Below are 18520 nucleotides of genomic sequence, written 5' to 3'. Positions count from 1 at the left end.
ATTGGCCATCCGTTTTCAAAATAGCATCAACATAATCGCTTGAGAAATAACAATCAAAAGTAAGTTGACTCGAATCTGATCCAGTTAAATCAACAGAAGTAATGTAACCTGATGATGAAGTATCATCCTCCAATACAAAAATATAAAAATCATTTGAATTGTCTGTTTGTCTGACAAATAGCTGAACTTTGTCATTCCCATGGACCTTGTAGCAACAATTCAAAAATTTCATTTGATAAATGGGTAAATCTTTAATGTTTGCAGCGGCCATTAAGGTTTGATCATTATTGGCTAACAATACATCATAATTATAATTAAATTCCAGATCTAATTCATTGCCATTTGAATTCGTTGGCCAAATATAATCTGATCTAGACATTGTCCAAGAACAGTATAAAGTATTATCTCGGTATATTGATGAACCATTGGTGATTTGCTTATGTGGACTCTGGTAATATGCGGCAGTAGATCCTAATACAGTCCGTTCACAATAATATTTATTAACAGCAGGATCACTTGTAATTGAAACAGAGACTTGTTGATATTCAGACTCTTTGATATTATATCCAACAAGATCTATGGTCAAATAGTTGACTCCATTGACTTGTTTTGCTGTGAAAGTGACACTGGAAACATCTTTATCCACATCCTTGTAAGAATAGGTTTTAGTTAAGCAAGAATAATCACAATTATCTTTAGTTTCACAGCTAATTGCAATGAAAACTACAATTAGAACTAGTTTTTGGACAAACGAAGAAATCATTGTGATTTAAGGTTCCAAATTGAACACAAAACTAAATACATATGAAGTGTGATTTGTAGTTTATTAACAAATGCTTGAAATTAGAGTTACTCTGTTAAATGAAATAGATAGACGAAGAAGATTATTCAAACGGCGATATAATCCATGAAAGAGGGTGTTATTTCTCATGTGCTCCATGCGTTTCATCCAAATAATAACATAATGGAGGCGATTCTGTTCTCATATTAAAATGAACTTTGTGCACAAAATTGGTGAGACAAGCTATCTGATAATTTCCTTAGATGTATCAGTATGAAGTAAAATTTTGTTACATTCGCCAACAGAATTGAAAACAAATTATACTGATTTTGTATCATTTATCATCACCCTGACCTGCCGATCAACTCCCTCAGTCTCAACTCTTAACTCGAAAGGAAAATTTTGTACATTTACTCATTTCAAGCACAATACTATTTACAATTGTTAGTTAATAAAAACTATGATTGTGCATATGAAGAATCTGTCAGACTATGAAATGGAACGACTAGAAACAATCAAGACTCAATTCATAAGAGTTGACAATTCTTTTTTCCGTACGCTTTGATTATTTTGTGAAAAAATAATGGGTTTTAATTATTGTACATTAAATGCAGTTAAAGTGCAATTGAATATTCTGTTGAAACAAATAATTGAATTTTAACATGATAATCATAATAAAATAATGAAAATGTTGTTGGTTTGTTCAGCTCATTCGTCTATCGTAATCTACATTATATTGAATAGAAAAATTTAATGCAAATTAAAATAGAAAATTTCTCATCAAGTGGAAACTTAATCATCATAATTTATGAGCTGAAATGATTTATGGGTGAAATTAATCTAATAAAATTTGAAGGAAAAAGGAAGATAAAGTTTAATAAGAGAAATATAAGACGGATAAACACTAGATAGAATTATGTGAATGAAAAAGAGAAAGTGAAGTAAGAAAACAGATAAAGAAAGAGAGGAAAAATAATATTAAGTAAGGTCGAAGATAATAGAAGTTGCATTTGTTTTGTTTCTTTAGTAGCTTGCAGTAGAGACAGATGAGATGGGAAGGGGTAAAAGAAATAAGAAGCTTTCATAATTAATTATCCAAGTCTTTCTCAAAATTAGTGGTTAGCAATAAGTATTTTCATTAACAAGGTACGGATGTTTCATTAAAACAGTTGATTTCCGATGATCCTCATCTTTACAATAGCTTAAAGTACAGCTAACATCACTATTCTTTTACCAACCACCGTCTCAGGAGTCACCGACGCTGATAAAAATACGGCTAATGGAAGGATGATGCGAAGTAAAGATTAATAAATGAATAATAGGAGTTAGCTGTATTTGATCATATTGAAGATTTGGAGAAAGATACTCGCAGATGACTGGCCTCAGACAGCTGATAGTTGTGCATCTTTATCAATGCATGAACTGCATCTTCAACCGATGCTAATTGAGTCAAGGCCATTTTACGATCCTTAGGGAAAAATTTAAAGTTAACCACTTGGACGCCTGCAACTTGTTCAAATGCTTCTCGAATATCTTCTTCGTTGGCGGATGAAGGAATGTTGGAAAGATGAAGCGTTGAACTTGGTGGGTAAATGTTTTGATAGTTTCGGGAGCCAGGTTTCTTGAATCGGTGAAGTGTTGAATTGGTGTAATCCTTGGTGAAACCTGAATCAGGTTGACCCTCCTTGGGTGTTTGAACGCAAGAATATTTCGATGCAGAAATCTTCATTGGTTTACCAAATAGCTTGACTTTGTCAAGGTAAGTCATAGCTAAAAATAAAAAACATCAGTTTGTTAGTTGAGCAGAAAAATCAATTTCAAAATTTCATGAACATTGACTTACCTAGTTGAGCTTGTTGAGGCTCACTCATTTGAATCAGGGCATTATCCTTCTTGTGGAAAAGTATTTTCACTCGCATCACGTCACCATACACACCTAAGAATAAATAAAGATAGTATAATAAAAACAAAGGCGAAGAAAAAATGACAGAGTGAAAAGTATAGATTAGTTAAGAATGTTATATTAAAAATATTTAAGGTGAGGAGCCTTGATAGATTATCATATCATGAATCGCGAAAGAATAAGATAGTCATTCTCAAGATAGCTTTAAAATCAAAGTCTAACTGAGAAAGACAGAGCGCGATGGAAAGATAGATAAAAAATGAGCAGCAAAAAGGGAGTAAAATTAAGGATTGAATGGAGTAAGGATTGGAGTGGAAGTTTAATTTGTTGAATGTTTTTTTATGGTTAATTAAAAGAGGGGACACAATGATAGTTGTGAATGAAATAGAAAGAAACATACCAAAGAGAGTGAAAAGAGCGTCTGGAGTGACCATCTAGTCATTTAAATTATTTAAAGTTGATCGTGTGATGGGATTTGTTTAATGATAGGATATAACAACATGGTGGAGGGTCAAGACATGATTTTTGGTAATTTTTTTATAAATTTGTCGCAAGGATCAGGAAAGAACATGGAAAGAAAGAAATAGAATGAGAGAAAGAGAAAGAGTGAATAGTAAAGAGAAAGTAAAGAAAGAAAAAGAAGAGAAGATTGAAAAGTAAAAGAGAATGAATATGAAACATAAATATTTTGATTGCGCCAACAGATAGCACGAGAGAAGAGAATGAGAGTAGAGAAAGAGAAAAGATAGAGGATAGTGAAAGATGAGAGAGAAAGTTGAAAGAGACAGAGATCAAGATGGAAAGAAAACATAATGAGATTGAAGAGGAAAAAATAAAGAAAAAGCAGAAAATAAAACGAATATTTGGTCTTAGATGTAAGCAAAGGAGGAGGCGGGGATCCTAAATGTAATGTTAACTAAACGAACTAAATAAATCTCTGTCCCGGTCTAACTATACTCAACGAAACTAGCAACTATTGAACTTGACTGAAACTCTCGTACTTTGTCTGCACGTTCAGGTGACTTGTGAATAGAATAAATCCAGCTAACAAGAAGATAATCTCTTCCGAGTGTGTTTAATCTCTCTCAAGAAATGAGCGATTATCAAGAGATGACAGCTTACCTGCTCATTTAAATTTGAAGCTAATAGTACACTACCCATCCCATGAATTCCTGGTGATGATAAAGTTGAGAAGGCATGCGATGGATTAACAGCCAAGGAACCAGGGAGTGATCCACCTATGAAAACAACAAAAAAAGATTGACAAGTTAATATACAGATGACAAGAATCATATAAATAAAAAAGGAGAAAAGTTTTAGGAACGAAACGTACCGGGAGGTAATAAAGGATTTGTAAAGTCTCGGCTTTTATCGTTGTTATATTTAACATTGATATTTGATAATTTGGAGAACTCGATACGTAAGACATTTCCAGATGAAAACATTTGTTGACCATCCAATGCTTGTTTAGCTGTTGATGCGTTGAAACTTGATTCATATTGTATCAATGCTTGGAATGTGGCATTCTTGGTGAAGGTTACAATTTTGGTCACTTTTCCGAAGCGAGAAAATATCTGATAGAAAGTGTCAAGACTAACGGGGTAGACAATATTATCAACGATGACTCTTAAAACTGTACTTGCTCCCAGAGAGTCGCCGTTACTACTATTATGTTTACTATTTGGAGGAGATGTACTTTGATAGCTGCCATCTGAACCAGCATTAGGTCCAAGAAGAGATTTTTTAAGTTCTTTGTGGTTAGAAAATTGGACGTAGACTTGTCTACCACGAATACAAGGTTGGATGGGTAAGTTGTTTGGGTCAGCCCAGTAATTAACCATTTGTTGAGCAGAGAATGAGTCAACAAACTCTAAGAAGGCTTGACCTTTTCCTCTTAAAAGGAGAACGTTAGTAATTTTACCAAAGGGAGTACCGATGCTGAGAACATCATTTTCGGTTGCTTCCATGGGAACATTTCGTATGTGAACTACACGAGATGGTGAAGGAGAGTGACAGTTTGATGAAGAGTCGTTTAACATTTTAGCGCCGTTAGATTCAGATGATCCTATTGTACTAACACCAGACGATTCCAATTTAACCTTTTTTGCTTCATTTTCTTTTTCACTCATAATAACGTCATTGTCCTGGTGGAGAAGATCTTCAGAACCTCGTTTATTTGACATCGATGTCCAAAACTTGAACCATACACGCAGTTACAGGTTTGATCGACGTAATTCTAATATAAACTAATGAAAGTGTACATCTATATGATCGATTTGATTATGAAGAATGTCAACTGGAGAAAAAAATATTTATATGATTTGGTGATACTCCTCTGATGAAACTGAACTATGTAACGTTAACTACAGACTGCCCGATGAACCTGAGAAGAGAAAAACAATTTCTTGAAATGAAAAATCATCAAATAATTGAAAATACGGGGGAAAAGGAAAACTAAATCGTTGAACAAGAAGGGAAGTAAAATGATACCTTTGAATAGAAAATATAGAGATGAAAACAATTAATCAACATGAAAGATTAAACATCACAGCTTATAAAAGAGGTTAATGGAGCAACAAGAGAAACAGATAAGAGGTACAGGTTGTTGGGAAAATATACACAAAAAATGGGATCACAATTATAAAATTCCAAGATTTAGGCAGAACTGATCAAAGGAAGAAACCAATCTTACACTATAGATAAATGCAGATTCTCATGAGAAATAAGAAGAAACCTTATCCTTGACTTAAGCTCAAAATAGATGAAAGATACAAGGAGAGCAACACTAGTGTATAATGCTAATGATAATAGAAACGATAGATGATTGATTTATTGCAAATGTCAATAAAAATATAAAACGAAATAGATAATAAAAAAAATAATATTAAATGGGTTAAAAAATGGGATGAAAGCTACATGAATTGAAGCGCCAGAATAAAAGGGAAAACAAATGAATGGGAAAACAGAAATATAATTAACCGGCCATTTTAACTTATTCGCATTACTTTACAGTGACAAGTAAAGTATGCATGAAATTCAACACAAAAGGTAAGTGTTAAATTGACAGTTAATTTGTAAATAAATGTTAGTGTTAATGAGGTTCATTATTCTTACTTTGGTTTAACGTGGATCCCAGATTAAATTAGAAAAATGATGATTAATTGATAAAAATATAATGGAGATGATGATGGATTGTGATGATGAAGATGAAATCCAAGAAAACCTTGTTCAAAAATTAAGTAACCAAATGTTACGGAGGAAACGGAAACTTTTCAGCTTGTAATTAATAGATGATCCCTCAGCCAAATTCCTATTTGAATTGACATTTTAAAATTGCCTTTTCATCAGCTGTGTATTAATAACGATTATTATTGTCATTTAAACTGTTATTGCTTGATTAAATTTTTCGAATGTGTCTTGTAGGTGATTCAAGTCAACTCCTGGATTACAAGCCGTAACAATTTTACTAATTCTGCCGCTTAAAAAACTGAGAGTAATGAGAGTGGTCGTCATTCATGTTTTATTCAAATGAAAAGTAAAATACAGAAGAAAATGGATTTACAATTGATTTTAATTAATAGATTTTGTAATTAAAAAAATCTAATGCTGAGTAATGTCACAGAATCGTGTGTTATTGCTCGTTGGTGATTATTGTTCATCTTGTGGTGGTTATATCGGAGCAATATCTCTTGGTTGATATATTGCCCATTGGTAATACACTTGGAAGGTGTTTCGTGATAATAAATAGACTTTATAATAATAAACCCAAATAGAAATTTAATAAATATCAAACCAATACAATTTAAGGGCAAAAATGATTACAGATGAAAATAAAATAAATTGGGGCTTATTCACAAAGAAAGAAAGTATGTATAAAAGCGTAGTCAACTAAAAAATTACAATAACAAGAAGAAATTGAGATTATCCATTCATTTAAGTTTACTTAGAGGGAAAATTTACAGGCAAATTTTGATTAATTGTCAGTTTTTAAGCAATTAAAGATCAAAAACAAAGATTCCAATCGGAATAGTGTCAACCATGGTTTGAGTAGATTAGCTTTAATCAATGTAAGTGAGCGAGTCAAGAACACTTTCATGTTGAATTGTTCAAGAATTGGATGACATTTGAAATTGTGGAATTCAATATCTTTCCTATTCGATTTTAATCTGCTATGACATTCAAGCTTTTTTTATATTATAAACAATTTATTAATAATAACCCTTTAAATGCTCAATCAATAATAAGTATGAACTTTTTGTGTTGTATTTCTTTTGGTTTCAAAATAGTGAGGTAATATAAGATATAAGCAAAAATGGAGTCCGAGTCCAACAATTATTTATCAAGACGAGCTGTGTCTGGGAATGATGGTTATAATGAAGAGAAAGGGTTGATAATGCTGCAGATGGTGATAATTGAAATGATATTTTGTTTAGATAATTTAGAGGGAAATGTAAAGAAAAGCTAAACAAAAAGAAATAGGAAAAGGAAAAGGAAAGGAGAAAGTGAATAAAAAATAAGAGGAAAACAAGTGGAGTAAAGAGAAAAATGATTAAGAAAGAGATGAAGATGAAAATTTAGGCAGGATCAAGCTGGTATCATTCGTATTCATCGAAGTGATCATTAAATATCTTTCAGTTTTTTTCGAATAGAATATAGGATAACTATGCATAAAAACAATCATGAAATTACTTTCAAAACATTAGCTTATGCTTTCGTAAAGCTATATAAAAGCACAAATAACCTGAACCAAAATATTTATCGGGGACGAAACTAGAATCTGGTAGCAAATATTAATGCTAAAATTGTTTCTGGTCTGCAAAATTAATCTCATACACATAACGATTAGATAATGATTAACCAACATTTCATTAAATCTGAGCTGAACATGCTTAACAGACTCAATATAAGATATAATTGATAACAGGAGAAATTTCAAAAGTTAATTTTCATGATTGCCGTAATAAAATGTAACCACAATCTTTCAGCTTATCTATGAGTCTGAATTAGATTCTAACATGGACAACAAGAAACTGTCAATAGATGTGTTTCCAACCAATTTGAAGAAAAATAAATGTTCCAAACACTTTAAACCAATTGACCGTAAGGCAGGTAGACGAAGAAGTAATTTAGCAAAACGGCCAGATTGATCAGGATAAGTTTGTCTACAATACTCTTCCAGGATTGCGTAAACCTTTTCACGTAAATTTTCAACTTGTTGTGTTGATTTGAGTCCTTTAGCTTCGGGATTAAATAATACAATAGATCGTAAGCAACCAAGTTCAGTTTTGTCCATTTTCATTTCTCTCATTTTAGCCACTAATTCAGTTAACACGCGATCAAAAATAGCACCTACACCCGCTTGATGAGCACAGTTTCTATGAACAACCAAACCAGTGGCTAACATGATACCATCTTTAACTGACATTGAACGATGAGAAAAGCCTGCAATGAGAAGCTCATTCCATCCTGATTTAAGTAAAATAACTTGATCTTCAACGGGTAACTCGGTGAAATGAGGAATATGCTTAGCCCATTCAATTAATTGGTAAAGTTGTCGATCTGCCGCTTGACAGATATCACTAACGGGATCCTGAGACACAAAGAAAAATGAATTAATTTAATTTTTATAACAGCTATAAATTTATAATGATTGATGAATTAAAGTAAACTAAAACTTACTCGAGAATCTATGTCTTCATTCTTAGGTTCCACTCGTAATTCAGCTTCCAGTATTCTTTCGATAGGCATATCATTCTGTGAGTTACTTGTACTTTCAACCTCGTTTTCACTTTTTTCTTTATTCCTTTGTCTTTCTTCTTGCACGGCTGTAAAAGATAAATACGAAAAAAATTAGATGAGAAATATAAAGAAGATAAAAAACTGAAAACTTTTTAAAGAGACGTTTAATATAAAAATGTAAAAATAATTACCTTCTCTTTTCATTCCCATAGCGAGACATTTCTGATATCTACAGTATTGACACCTATTCCTTTGTCGTCTGTCTATGATACAATCTCGTTCTTCCCGACAAGCATAAGACAAATCTTTACGAACAGTCCTTTTAAAAAATCCTTTACATCCTTCACAACTGTTGGGAAAACATTTTAAATGAAATGAAAACTAAAATTAGAACGAAGAAGCATGATAATCAGTGGGAAAATGAGCATATCTTCAACTTTATTTGCCAACACTGAGGTTGTCTACCCAAAACTTGCAAAGTAACACTATATTGATGGAAGAGGGTTCAACTCATTATTGATGAGGGAAATTTACGATGTGAAAACTAGACTAAGAATATTTACCTGTAAACACCATAATGTTTCCCAGAGGCTCGATCACCACAAATAGAACAGAGATGTTTTGATCCGCTTAAAGGATGATTTGGATTAGAGAAAACGGAACTTGCTCCAACAGAATCACCGTTGCTTATATGTCTACTATTTTGAGGAGATGTACTTTGATAGCTGCTGTCTGAACCAGCATTTGTTCCAAGAAGAGATTTTTTAAGTTCTTTGTGCTTTGAAAACTGGACACATACTTGTCTTCCCCGAATACAAAGTTGCATCGGTGAGTTGTTAGGATCAGACCAACAGTTAACCATTTGTTGAGCAGAGAATGAGTCAACAAACTCTAAGAAGGCTTGACCTTTTCCTCTCACCAAAAGAACATTGGTGATCTCACCAAATGGAGTACCAATACTGAGAACATCATTTTCAGTAGCTTCTATGGGAACATTCCGTATATGAACCACACGAGATGGTGAAGGTGATGGACAATTAGATGTAGAATCGTTCAACATGATAGCTCCGTTAGATTCGGATGATTCTATTATACCAATACCAGAGGAATCAAGTTTAATCTTTTTTGCTTCATTTTCTTTTTCACTCATAATAACGTCATTGTCTTGGTGGTAAAAATCTTAAAATATTGTGAGAAAAAAAAGTAAAGAGTAGAAAGAAAGAAAGAGAGTTAGAAAAGAAAGAGAAATAGAAAGATGAATGAAGAAGTGAATGACACTTCATTCAGTGTTGTGAGAATGAATGAACTGGAAGCAAAGATTATAGAGACGTCGATAAGGGTGTCAACGAAATCCAGGAGACTATGTACAACTAAATATACACTGTTTATATTCAATAGAAATAGATAATCAATCCTAAATATGAGTGAAAACAATTTGAATCAGATTAAACTTGACTGAACATTACTCTACCTTTAAGAGAACACTTCTTCAGGTTTTCTCCAATATTTTTACATTTTAACTTGTTCTTCAGCAAGTGATAACAAAAAAAGGAGACAGAGAGCAAAAGCAGTAGAAAGAGAAAAAGAGAGAGAAGAGAGAGGTGAATAGAAAGATAGCAGATCAATTGGAATCAACCTGAGCATAGAAAAATTCATCAATCGAATAGATTTATCAACCTTACCTTAATTCAACATTGATCCTGGTTTATAATTACCAAAAATATACCGAAAATGGTAAGAAAAGATGATAACAAAAGATGATTTCTGAAACAAAAAACAACAAAACTAATAAATTAGTCTATTTCACTGCGGGTCTTAAATGTCAATAACCATTTCTTCTTGGGTTTTTGCTTTCTTTCATTTCGGGTGCAAAGAACGGAACAACAGCAATAGATGGCGTTCTAAGGAATTTTATGAACAAAATTTGAACATTATCATTTTTTAAACATTAAAGTGCACAAATCAACCTATTTAATATAATCACGATCGTCTGTTCATTTTGATTGTTCCGCACATCAATTCCATGATTGCAATTCAATTCACTTTTATTTTTCATCTCAAAGGATTCCGGGTGGTTACTTGATCCTCGGTTAAATTCAAAACGATATTTTATTGAATCCAAACTAAAGTTACTCAAGGAAACGGAAATTTCAGTTTTTTTAATGGATTGATTCAATCCGATTGAACAATAAGTTGTGGGTGATTTTGAACTGTTTTTGCAATTAATTAATTCAATCATCTGTACAAGACCTGTCTTCCGAAAGAAGCAAGAAAATAATCTAAATTTGATTTTTATTCTAGCTAACTCTAGATCGCCGATAATTAAAGCAAGCAAACAAACATAATTAACAAATAACTCATCTAAATGACTAACTGTATGGATATGTTGATTTGATTGAACGATTTGTCATTTTGTTTAGTCTTTATTCATTATGAATTTCAGAAAATTTAAAATAACATATGTTTATTGAATTGAAGGAAGTTATCCCAAAATTGACTTTAATTTTGGGTTTGTTATCATTCAAACTTTGTTTCGATATTTGGCAGTCATCACTTATGGCTTGATTTGTCTCACCAATTAGGTTATAATTATGATATACAGTCTATATCCAATTGTAATTGATGATGAACGAGAAAATAAATTTATACACTTCTTATATGAATTATTGAGGAATCGAGGGAAGAACGATGTTTGGAATAAGTGAATGATGTTTCCAGACGAGGGTTTCGCTTTGCATAATGTTCATTGAAATCTAGTCTAAAACTGAGGAATCGCAAATCAGCATCTTGATGAACTGCTAACAGCAACAAAAACTTCTGAACCATATTTTCGTAAGTTTTACCTAACAATTGAACTTTCAACTTAAAATCAGGGATTATATGAGAGTCAAAGTTTTTTCTTCTTTCCATTTCTTTGCGTGTCATTAATTCCAAATTTTCTTGAGTTAACCTCCTCTGAGCATCAAACTTTTTCCTTTCCTCAAGTTCAGTATCAATGGCTTTAAAAAGATTATCTTGGACACTTTGGAACTGAATAATCATGTCATAAATGGCTCTCAATTGTTCTGATAAGCTCTGAGATTCAGCATCCAGCATTGACCGGGAGATGACTGTAGAGAGGAAATGTTCTTGAGCTTCTATCAACTGATCAATATCAGATGCACTCTCCATTTTGCGGATTAACTCGTCCCATGAGCATTCCATTACTTCAAATTCAATATAATACTGCATTTGTTGGATGAAATGCATCATTTCCGCTTGCAAAATATGACTAATGTAAAAGACTGGAACCAATTTAGGCATAATTTTGGTGTCTCTGGCATGAATTATTTGTCTTTTCCAAATGGAAACCAAAACATATTCCATTCTTTTAGATCGCCAAAGATATTTAAATAGAGACCCATAGTTTTTCATAATCTGAGCATTAAGTATTGTCTTTATAGGTCCACTTGTTTGGTAATCTAGCGTGAAAATGTCCCAACCAGTTTCTTGCAAGGAATCGGAGAAACGAACATCAACCCTTTCAGTAACATCTTCATCGAGGAACTGAGCATTAGTTGCTCTAATGGCACTATTGAGTAAGCTTTTCAGATTGAGTAATTTCAAATTTTGAGCTGGCTTCTCCAATTCATTCACTAAAAGATCCATAAGATGCCGAATAAAATCACCTTGGCCAAGTAACATGAATTTTCGAAGTCCTTTCAAATGATCCATGAAATGATAACTGTCGAAAAGTAGCTTAAGAGCTTTTTCACTAGTATTATGATATGCTGAAGTAAGAAGCTTTTGGAATTCTCCTTCTTGTCCATTACGACGATTATCATTGAATAACAATTCAACTTCGGTAGATTCGAAAGTTTTTCTCAAGATATCATAACCAGCAACACAAGAGGTATCTTCAAAAACTTGTTTAAGTAGATTGACAGCTTTACCTGTTGCTAAAATCTTTTTTCCTTGCTCGAAATCGATGAAACCGGGGAACATTGATCTATTTAATTGATATTTTTCATGCCACATAGGATCCTGACTTTCTGGAGCTGGACGACTTGAAATTATGAAAAACTCTTTATACGGGTCATCTATTTCTCCGTGAAAAATCCATTGACTAAGCATTTGGCGAATAGGAAGGACAACTTGGCGTAATATACGGGTCATGCAACTTCTAACATTTGGATCACCGTGTTGATTATATTTGTGAACTTCTTTTATCAAGGCACCTCCACGTTTGTTGCGACAGTTTTCTATCAAATTGGTGAGAATTTTTAACAGATAAAACGAATCGTAAATGTAAACTTGAAGTCTTAAAAGCGTCAAGCCACACTTAGCATTCAAATCCATTGCATATGAATGCAACTCTTGTTCGATAACGGTGATTAGTCTATAGTATCTCTGAACTTCTTCTTGTAAAGCTGAAGCAAAACTTTGGCATACATAACCTAATGTATCGTTTTTGATGGTGTGCTCGCAATATTTGTTTACTTTGTTAAACAACCATCCAATGTTTGTCAAACGAAGAATCATCTGTCTTTCACAAACACCGATATTATATTGTGAATTTATTTTATATCTTCCATCGTTGGCCGGATCTTGGACTAATATCCGACCATTCAATCCTTGAAATGCGAAAAGTATTTCACGAAGCAGTTCAATTTCTGAGTAAGCCCTTTTATTTTCTCTGTCATCTATTTGTAAGGAAAAAGGCCTTTGGGCTCTGGTTGTATTTCCTTTAGTTCTGAGCCATCCTCGACCAGATATTTGATTATGACCGGGTAAATGATTAGTATCATCAAAAGCTGTTATTAAATCGGGTGGAATAGGGGCAACTGGAGAGTGTTTCCTGCTATGGTTTCCATTCACATAATCCATAGGCATTCCAGGAATTGTATTATAGAATCCATTACCATTACAATTATTTCCATGATTAAAAATATTCGGAATATCTTGACATAATAGATTCAATTTATCATCCTTATTTTTGTTCAAAGTGGACATTTCATAGAGGAAGACAGCCATAGCGATTGGGTTTTTACAAGTACCAACTCGCTTTAGCTTATAGTAAAGCTCTTCAAATCGAAGTGCATCACTTTCTTTCATATTGCGGACAACTAGAGAAGAAAAACACGAATTAGAATCATAGCCAAAATTTATAGAGGCTTTTTAGGTACATACGAAGTTTCTTTATCTTCTCAATAACGTAAAACTCGTCAGAGTCATCAAGATTCATTTGTTGATTATCATTAGATAAAAGTGTCATTGTTGTGGAGTATATCTTGGAAACCTTGTCTGTTATGTATCAAAATGACAGAAATAAAAAAAATGCATTAGTATATTTTATTTTTAGGGTATAGGAAAGGAATAAGTTAAAGATTAATTGGAAATCATTAAAATCTGAACTAAAATTCAGAAGTAATTACTCACCAGTATTGAAAGGTGTCAATTTTGAACATAACCGATAAACGAGGGATGGCAATTCCAACACATTTTCAACTTTACTCTCAGCCATCTCCTCGTATTTTGATTCTTTACTATATTGTAACTATAAAATGGTCAAGTATCAACAATAAATTAAGTTATGAATTAGACTAATATAGATGAACAAATTAACCACACAAAAACAACGCAAAACAAAAATACAAAAAAAAACATCAGTTGCAAGCTCCTTTCTCAAAGCTTCTGTTGTTTTGAGAAGGCGCCAAGTGAGGAGAGATGAGGACTCCTCATACACAGAGGAGAGGAGCACAAAAGGAGGGAACCTGTGATGCTACGCAATAATAATAATAAATCGTATTTTATTAACATTAGGTCAACCGATTTAATAAAACAATTAAAAAATATTGAATCAAATCTGAAAAAACTCAAAATTATCTGATTATCAAGACTAATCTTAAACTAAATCTGAAACGATTTTTTCAAATATTCAAACAGTTAACGGTTTTAAAACTGATTTCAATCTACAATGTAACAATGAAAATAATGGATATTAGGATTTTTTAATGATAAATTTAGCTTATTAATGATACATTTAGTTTCTCTTAAATATTTAAAATGTTAATACAATCAAATGAAAATAAGTCAATCAATTAATTATCGAAAATGACTAAAATAAAATTCCGGTTGACATTTTGAAAAAACCGCCAAGTAAGTTATACTGGAAATGTTTGTTTTGGTTTACAGCAGGACTTGTGTTAAAAAATGAGACAAAATTGAGGATTTGTTTGTAAATTTTTTAATAAACCAGATTATTTAAGATTTTTAATTGTTAAAGTTGAAGTGAAGAATACCTTGATCACTTAAAAAGCTATTTGGTACGTGCTATTTGATGGTAAGTACTCTGCTTTGTGTTAGATATTGTGAGATGCTCATATCTTTTCACTCTTTGATACCATCATTTCAAATTACGGTCAAATTGGTAGTCATCGGTCAGGAAATATACCCAGACAATTGCAGAATACAACTTAAAGTCGAGTTTATATTAAATTTATCAGTTTATTAACAATGTACTCTAATATCTCTTCTATTAATTTTAGATATATTGGTCTAGTGTTTACATGGTCAACTATTGGTGAATCAAAGCTTTGGTATTGGGTTGTATGGTAACCTTATTCATGATCAGTTTAATCTCTTCCATTGCAGTCTAGAGCAATGAATGTAATTAACCACTACACCTTGTAAACGGAAAGATGAAATCCATCTTAAAGTAATTGTGAGTATTATTATATGATTATCTGATTTGATAAAGTTAATCTTTTACTTCAGAATGTATGATTTTCGTCTTGTCATGTTGACTTTTTTCTATTGATCTGCTTTAAACCTCATAAACTAATTACTTTATTGAATAATGTTATCACCTTATTATTTATCAGCCTTATCATATTATTCTTGTGTTTATTAGATTGAGAAATGTAGATTTGGTGTAGTTTATTTCATGCGTAAATATAAACTGGAAAGGCTCCGTTTCTCTCTACACATTTGATAATAGCAACAAATATCTGGTAATCATTACCAATTTTTACCTCTTCTCCTTATTCTGTTAATAATTTTTACCTTGATGCCTACCGTTATTAAATCACGACAATAATCTCAAACAAAGAATTATTTAGATATATCAGAGTTTAATAGTAATTGTTCTTTCCTTTCTCTATCTTTTATATCTTTTACTGTTTCTCTCTTCATTAAACAATCACATATAAACTCTCAAAAGTTAATCATAACTATGGTGAGTGAACGCATATCAGTCGAACTTCATCGCTCTTCCCATTAAGTTACTTTTTATTCTTATTATTCATCATAATTTTTAACATAAAATTGTTTTTCTTTCGTTTAATATCATCCATCTTATCACTGTTAAAATGACCCCTTTCACACAATGTTTTACTTGTACTGCAGCAAATCCACCAGATGATCAAATGTCAAAATCACCACTTAATTTATACCATGAAAAGCAGCGTAAGAAACTCTGTGCTCTTCATACTCTTAACAATCTACTACAGAGTGATGCATTCAAACAGGCAGATCTTGATGAAATATGTTTAAGGTAAGCTCAAAAAAAACATTTTTACTGAAATACCTGGCACTTTTTTCACTACTATGTTTCTTATTTAATATATATAACTCTAGATTATCACCTGGTAGTCGATTTCTGAATCCACATCGAGCTCTTCTTGGCCTTGGCAATTATGACGTTAATGTTATCATGTCAGCTCTTCAGGACAAAGGACTTGAAGCTATATGGTTTGATCAAAGAAAGTGTGTATATTCAACTTTTCTAATTTAAATGTGAAAAATATCAATTTCACTTCAAAATCGTAATAAAACCGTTCTTCTTTTATTTAAACAGAGATCCAAACTGTCTTAACATGAATCACATCTTTGGTTTCATCCTAAACATTGACAATTTTCAAAAAAACCAGACCCTCTTGAGCATTTTGAATATTGGCAATTTATTTGCTTCTAAAAAACACTGGATCGCGTTTAGAAAAATAGGAGACCAATATTATAATTTAGATTCTAAATTGGATACACCCGAAGCGGTTGGACAAGTAATGCTCATTAATATTCTAGATTTACTCATACAGTCTTTTCACTCTTATTTTGACAAGAAAACAGCCGTCTATTGGTATCGGAGTTCTGTTCCTAGCATAAACAGTGCTAGGATAATTTAAATAGTATTTTTGTCGTACTATTGGCATTATAATAGACGGTGCTGTTTTTTTAGGCAAAATAAGTGTGAAAAGACTGTATCTCACTTTATCGCAAAATCTCACATCTCTCTTTATATTTCTTTTACAGGAAACTGAGATGATTCAGCTTCTTCGTGATAAATTGAGCTCTGGTGACTGTCAAGTTCTTCTTGTGGTTGACAAAAAAGTAGCAGAAGACCTTTCCTGTTATCGTAATGCTGAATAATTTATTTAACATACTAACAAATATCAAAAGCATATGAATGGCATATTTAACAGGAAAATGATTTAAGTTATTTGGTAAAGATATTGCTGAATTGCCGTATTGATTTTGTAGACTTGGAAAGCTTGTAAAGCAATTATTTCGACAGGACAACACCAGAGACAACCCTAAATCTAATCATTCTCATGATGCCAATGAATGTTGAATTTTTAATTTTCTTCGCCACTAATTGATTTATAAGTTTTATAACCTTATCTTGGTTATTAATGGCTCTCAGTTTTTTTTGAATCATGATCACTAACACCTGAATATTAGGGATCTAATATTCATTTCTTTTTTATAATTATTATATTGTTATTTATCAAGTGCCTTTATACAATATTTGTAATGTATTCCTTCGAAGTCCTACATGTCCGATGTGATTACTTATTATCGATGTAACCGTTGCCAACTTGTCAAAACTTGCTTCTTGTCAATTTAAGGAAATCTTTATTTATATTCAAATGATAACCTTTCTGCTTAATTTGTGCTTAGTGATGGTAAATAAGGAATCGCCTGACTAACCTACCAGCTGATTAAACTTCAAGAGCTCAGAGTTAACTCAAAAGATCCTATTAAAATTTGTTTAATAAAGATAATTATTGAGTTTATTGTAACCAGTGAAGCTGAATCGAAATTTATTTCTCGTTAATTATGTAAATTTTAAGTTCATTGTTTCATCATTGAAACTTATACTGGTAAGAATTAAATTTTTAATGATAAATAAAGCAATGAACATGGATTGGACAGTTACAAAGATGATAGAGATTTGATTAATTAGAAAATAGCCGATAAAATCAATCAATATACGATAAACTTGACGCCCTAATTTTCCCATTATTTCCGAAGCTATAAATGTGTCAAACTTAGAGGTAAAACTTGTCAGTTATAGCAAAATGATTAAAATGTGTTTCTCGTTTTTGTTCATTTTTGTCTTAATCAATCTTCAAGTTGAAGCTCAAAATTCATGTAATGATGAGTGTTTATCTAAAACATTTTGTATATCAAGTGATTTTTCTGGTGTTTGCTCAAAAAATAATCTGGTTACAGCTCAGTTTAAAGTGATCCCAGCCTTATATTCATATGATTATCTTCAATTAACCCTGAAAGCTTATAATTTAACATCAGATGATGAAAAAACAATCAAGTTGAGCTTTGACAAATCAGGCTTTTCTTCAAATGTATACACTTGTTATAAATCGCCTCTCGGGTCGACTTATGCAAGGTTTGATCGAGGCACTTACAGTTTACCAACTGGATCATCGTATTACATGGAAGGTGTTTTATACTGCACTTGGACTTTCAACATTTATGATACTGTCTGGCCAAAGTATGTAGATATGTTCAAAGACAGTTCACAATCAATAACACTCTATGATAAATCACAGAACGTCACAGTTGCTCAAGACACAAGTCAACTTCCTATTTATCACGCTCAATACCTTAAGTGCTGCAATAAGGTTCATGGTAATGATGCATTTCTGATCACTTTTGACCAAATCGAAAAACAAATTCGCTATCGACTTTATTATTGGAAAGATAATGGCAATCAAGTGACTGTAACTCTAAACAGAAAAGACGACAGTAAATTACAATTTGATTGTAATCTTGATTCAAGTATAAAAGGTTATATTAGCAATGGCAGTCATCGATTC

At 32.1% G+C, this 18520-nt stretch overlaps 4 protein-coding genes across 12 annotated transcripts; 1 reads left to right on the top strand and 3 right to left on the bottom strand.

Moving 5' to 3' along the window:
• Positions 1-1630: 1630 nt before the first annotated feature.
• Positions 1631-5926, bottom strand: LOC107369247 (polypyrimidine tract-binding protein 1). 5 transcript variants are annotated; one of them, XM_089269724.1, is made up of 6 exons: positions 5175-5926; positions 4018-5067; positions 3807-3922; positions 3085-3118; positions 2625-2717; positions 1631-2551 (listed from the first exon to the last, which is right to left on the bottom strand). In XM_089269724.1, exons 2-6 carry the CDS (start codon positions 4865-4867, stop codon positions 2121-2123), a joined length of 1524 nt encoding a protein of 507 aa, XP_089125850.1. In that variant the 5' UTR covers positions 4868-5067; positions 5175-5926; the 3' UTR covers positions 1631-2120. The 5 variants fall into 5 exon arrangements, 3 of the variants coding, with proteins under 3 accessions (XP_089125850.1, XP_089125849.1, XP_089125848.1); XM_089269723.1 differs by having other exon boundaries at positions 5799-5926; XR_016200202.1 differs by lacking the exon at positions 3085-3118.
• A 515-nt stretch (positions 5927-6441) lies between these two features.
• Positions 6442-10240, bottom strand: LOC149093324 (retinoic acid receptor RXR-alpha-B-like). 2 transcript variants are annotated; one of them, XM_089269726.1, is made up of 6 exons: positions 10106-10240; positions 9895-9949; positions 8987-9602; positions 8615-8772; positions 8364-8509; positions 6442-8274 (listed from the first exon to the last, which is right to left on the bottom strand). In XM_089269726.1, the coding sequence occupies exons 3-6, from the start codon at positions 9571-9573 to the stop codon at positions 7675-7677; spliced, it is 1491 nt and encodes a 496-aa protein (XP_089125852.1). In that variant the 5' UTR covers positions 9574-9602; positions 9895-9949; positions 10106-10240; the 3' UTR covers positions 6442-7674. The 2 variants fall into 2 exon arrangements, with proteins under 2 accessions (XP_089125852.1, XP_089125851.1); XM_089269725.1 differs by lacking the exon at positions 9895-9949.
• Positions 10241-10826: 586 nt separating this feature from the next.
• Positions 10827-14088, bottom strand: LOC107369395 (gamma-tubulin complex component 3 homolog). Its single transcript, XM_015937344.3, has 3 exons — positions 13842-14088; positions 13593-13706; positions 10827-13528 (listed from the first exon to the last, which is right to left on the bottom strand). The coding sequence occupies exons 1-3, from the start codon at positions 13924-13926 to the stop codon at positions 11067-11069; spliced, it is 2661 nt and encodes an 886-aa protein (XP_015792830.1). The 5' UTR covers positions 13927-14088; the 3' UTR covers positions 10827-11066.
• A 523-nt stretch (positions 14089-14611) lies between these two features.
• Positions 14612-17482, top strand: LOC107369396 (josephin-2). 4 transcript variants are annotated; one of them, XM_089269727.1, is made up of 8 exons: positions 14612-14745; positions 14951-15126; positions 15316-15415; positions 15625-15639; positions 15810-15957; positions 16041-16169; positions 16261-16462; positions 16713-17482. In XM_089269727.1, exons 5-8 carry the CDS (start codon positions 15830-15832, stop codon positions 16827-16829), a joined length of 576 nt encoding a protein of 191 aa, XP_089125853.1. In that variant the 5' UTR covers positions 14612-14745; positions 14951-15126; positions 15316-15415; positions 15625-15639; positions 15810-15829; the 3' UTR covers positions 16830-17482. The 4 variants fall into 4 exon arrangements, with proteins under 4 accessions (XP_089125853.1, XP_015792833.1, XP_015792832.1 ...); XM_015937347.3 differs by lacking the exon at positions 15316-15415; XM_015937346.3 differs by lacking the exons at positions 15316-15415; positions 15625-15639.
• Positions 17483-18520: the final 1038 nt, after the last annotated feature.

The sequence above is a fragment of the Tetranychus urticae genome, chromosome 3 (genome assembly GCF_039701765.1).
Source record: "Tetranychus urticae isolate SD_2017Ah chromosome 3, NJAU_TeUrti_SD_1.0, whole genome shotgun sequence".
In the NCBI taxonomy this organism is placed as follows: domain Eukaryota; kingdom Metazoa; phylum Arthropoda; class Arachnida; order Trombidiformes; family Tetranychidae; genus Tetranychus; species Tetranychus urticae.
Note: the sequence above shows the minus strand (reverse complement) of the source record. Positions and strands in the feature narration are given on the sequence as shown.

Bases quoted from the DNA above. Each gene is read 5' to 3' on its own strand.
- LOC107369395 (XM_015937344.3), bottom strand. From the start codon at position 13,926: ATGGCTGAGAGTAAAGTTGAAAATGTGTTGGAATTGCCATCCCTCGTT. The intron at 13,707-13,841 runs GTGAGTAATTAC...GATACATAACAG, and splicing joins ATTGACACCTTTCAATACTG to ACAAGGTTTCCAAGATATAC. The intron at 13,529-13,592 runs GTATGTACCTAA...TTTCTTCTCTAG, and splicing joins TGAGAAGATAAAGAAACTTC to TTGTCCGCAATATGAAAGAA.
- LOC107369247 (XM_089269724.1), bottom strand. From the start codon at position 4,867: ATGTCAAATAAACGAGGTTCTGAAGATCTTCTCCACCAGGACAATGAC. The intron at 3,119-3,806 runs GTAAGCTGTCAT...TTAAATGACTAG, and splicing joins CTTCAAATTTAAATGAGCAG to ATGGTCACTCCAGACGCTCT. The intron at 2,552-2,624 runs GTAAGTCAATGT...TTTTATTTTTAG, and splicing joins GCCTCAACAAGCTCAACTAG to CTATGACTTACCTTGACAAA.
- LOC107369396 (XM_015937345.3), top strand. From the start codon at position 15,773: ATGACCCCTTTCACACAATGTTTTACTTGTACTGCAGCAAATCCACCA. The intron at 15,958-16,040 runs GTAAGCTCAAAA...ATATAACTCTAG, and splicing joins CTTGATGAAATATGTTTAAG to ATTATCACCTGGTAGTCGAT. The intron at 16,170-16,260 runs GTGTGTATATTC...TTATTTAAACAG, and splicing joins ATATGGTTTGATCAAAGAAA to AGATCCAAACTGTCTTAACA.
- LOC149093324 (XM_089269726.1), bottom strand. From the start codon at position 9,573: ATGAGTGAAAAAGAAAATGAAGCAAAAAAGATTAAACTTGATTCCTCT. The intron at 8,773-8,986 runs GTAAATATTCTT...TTTTCCCAACAG, and splicing joins AAACATTATGGTGTTTACAG to TTGTGAAGGATGTAAAGGAT. The intron at 8,275-8,363 runs GTAAGTTTTAGT...TTTGTGTCTCAG, and splicing joins ATGAAGACATAGATTCTCGA to GATCCCGTTAGTGATATCTG.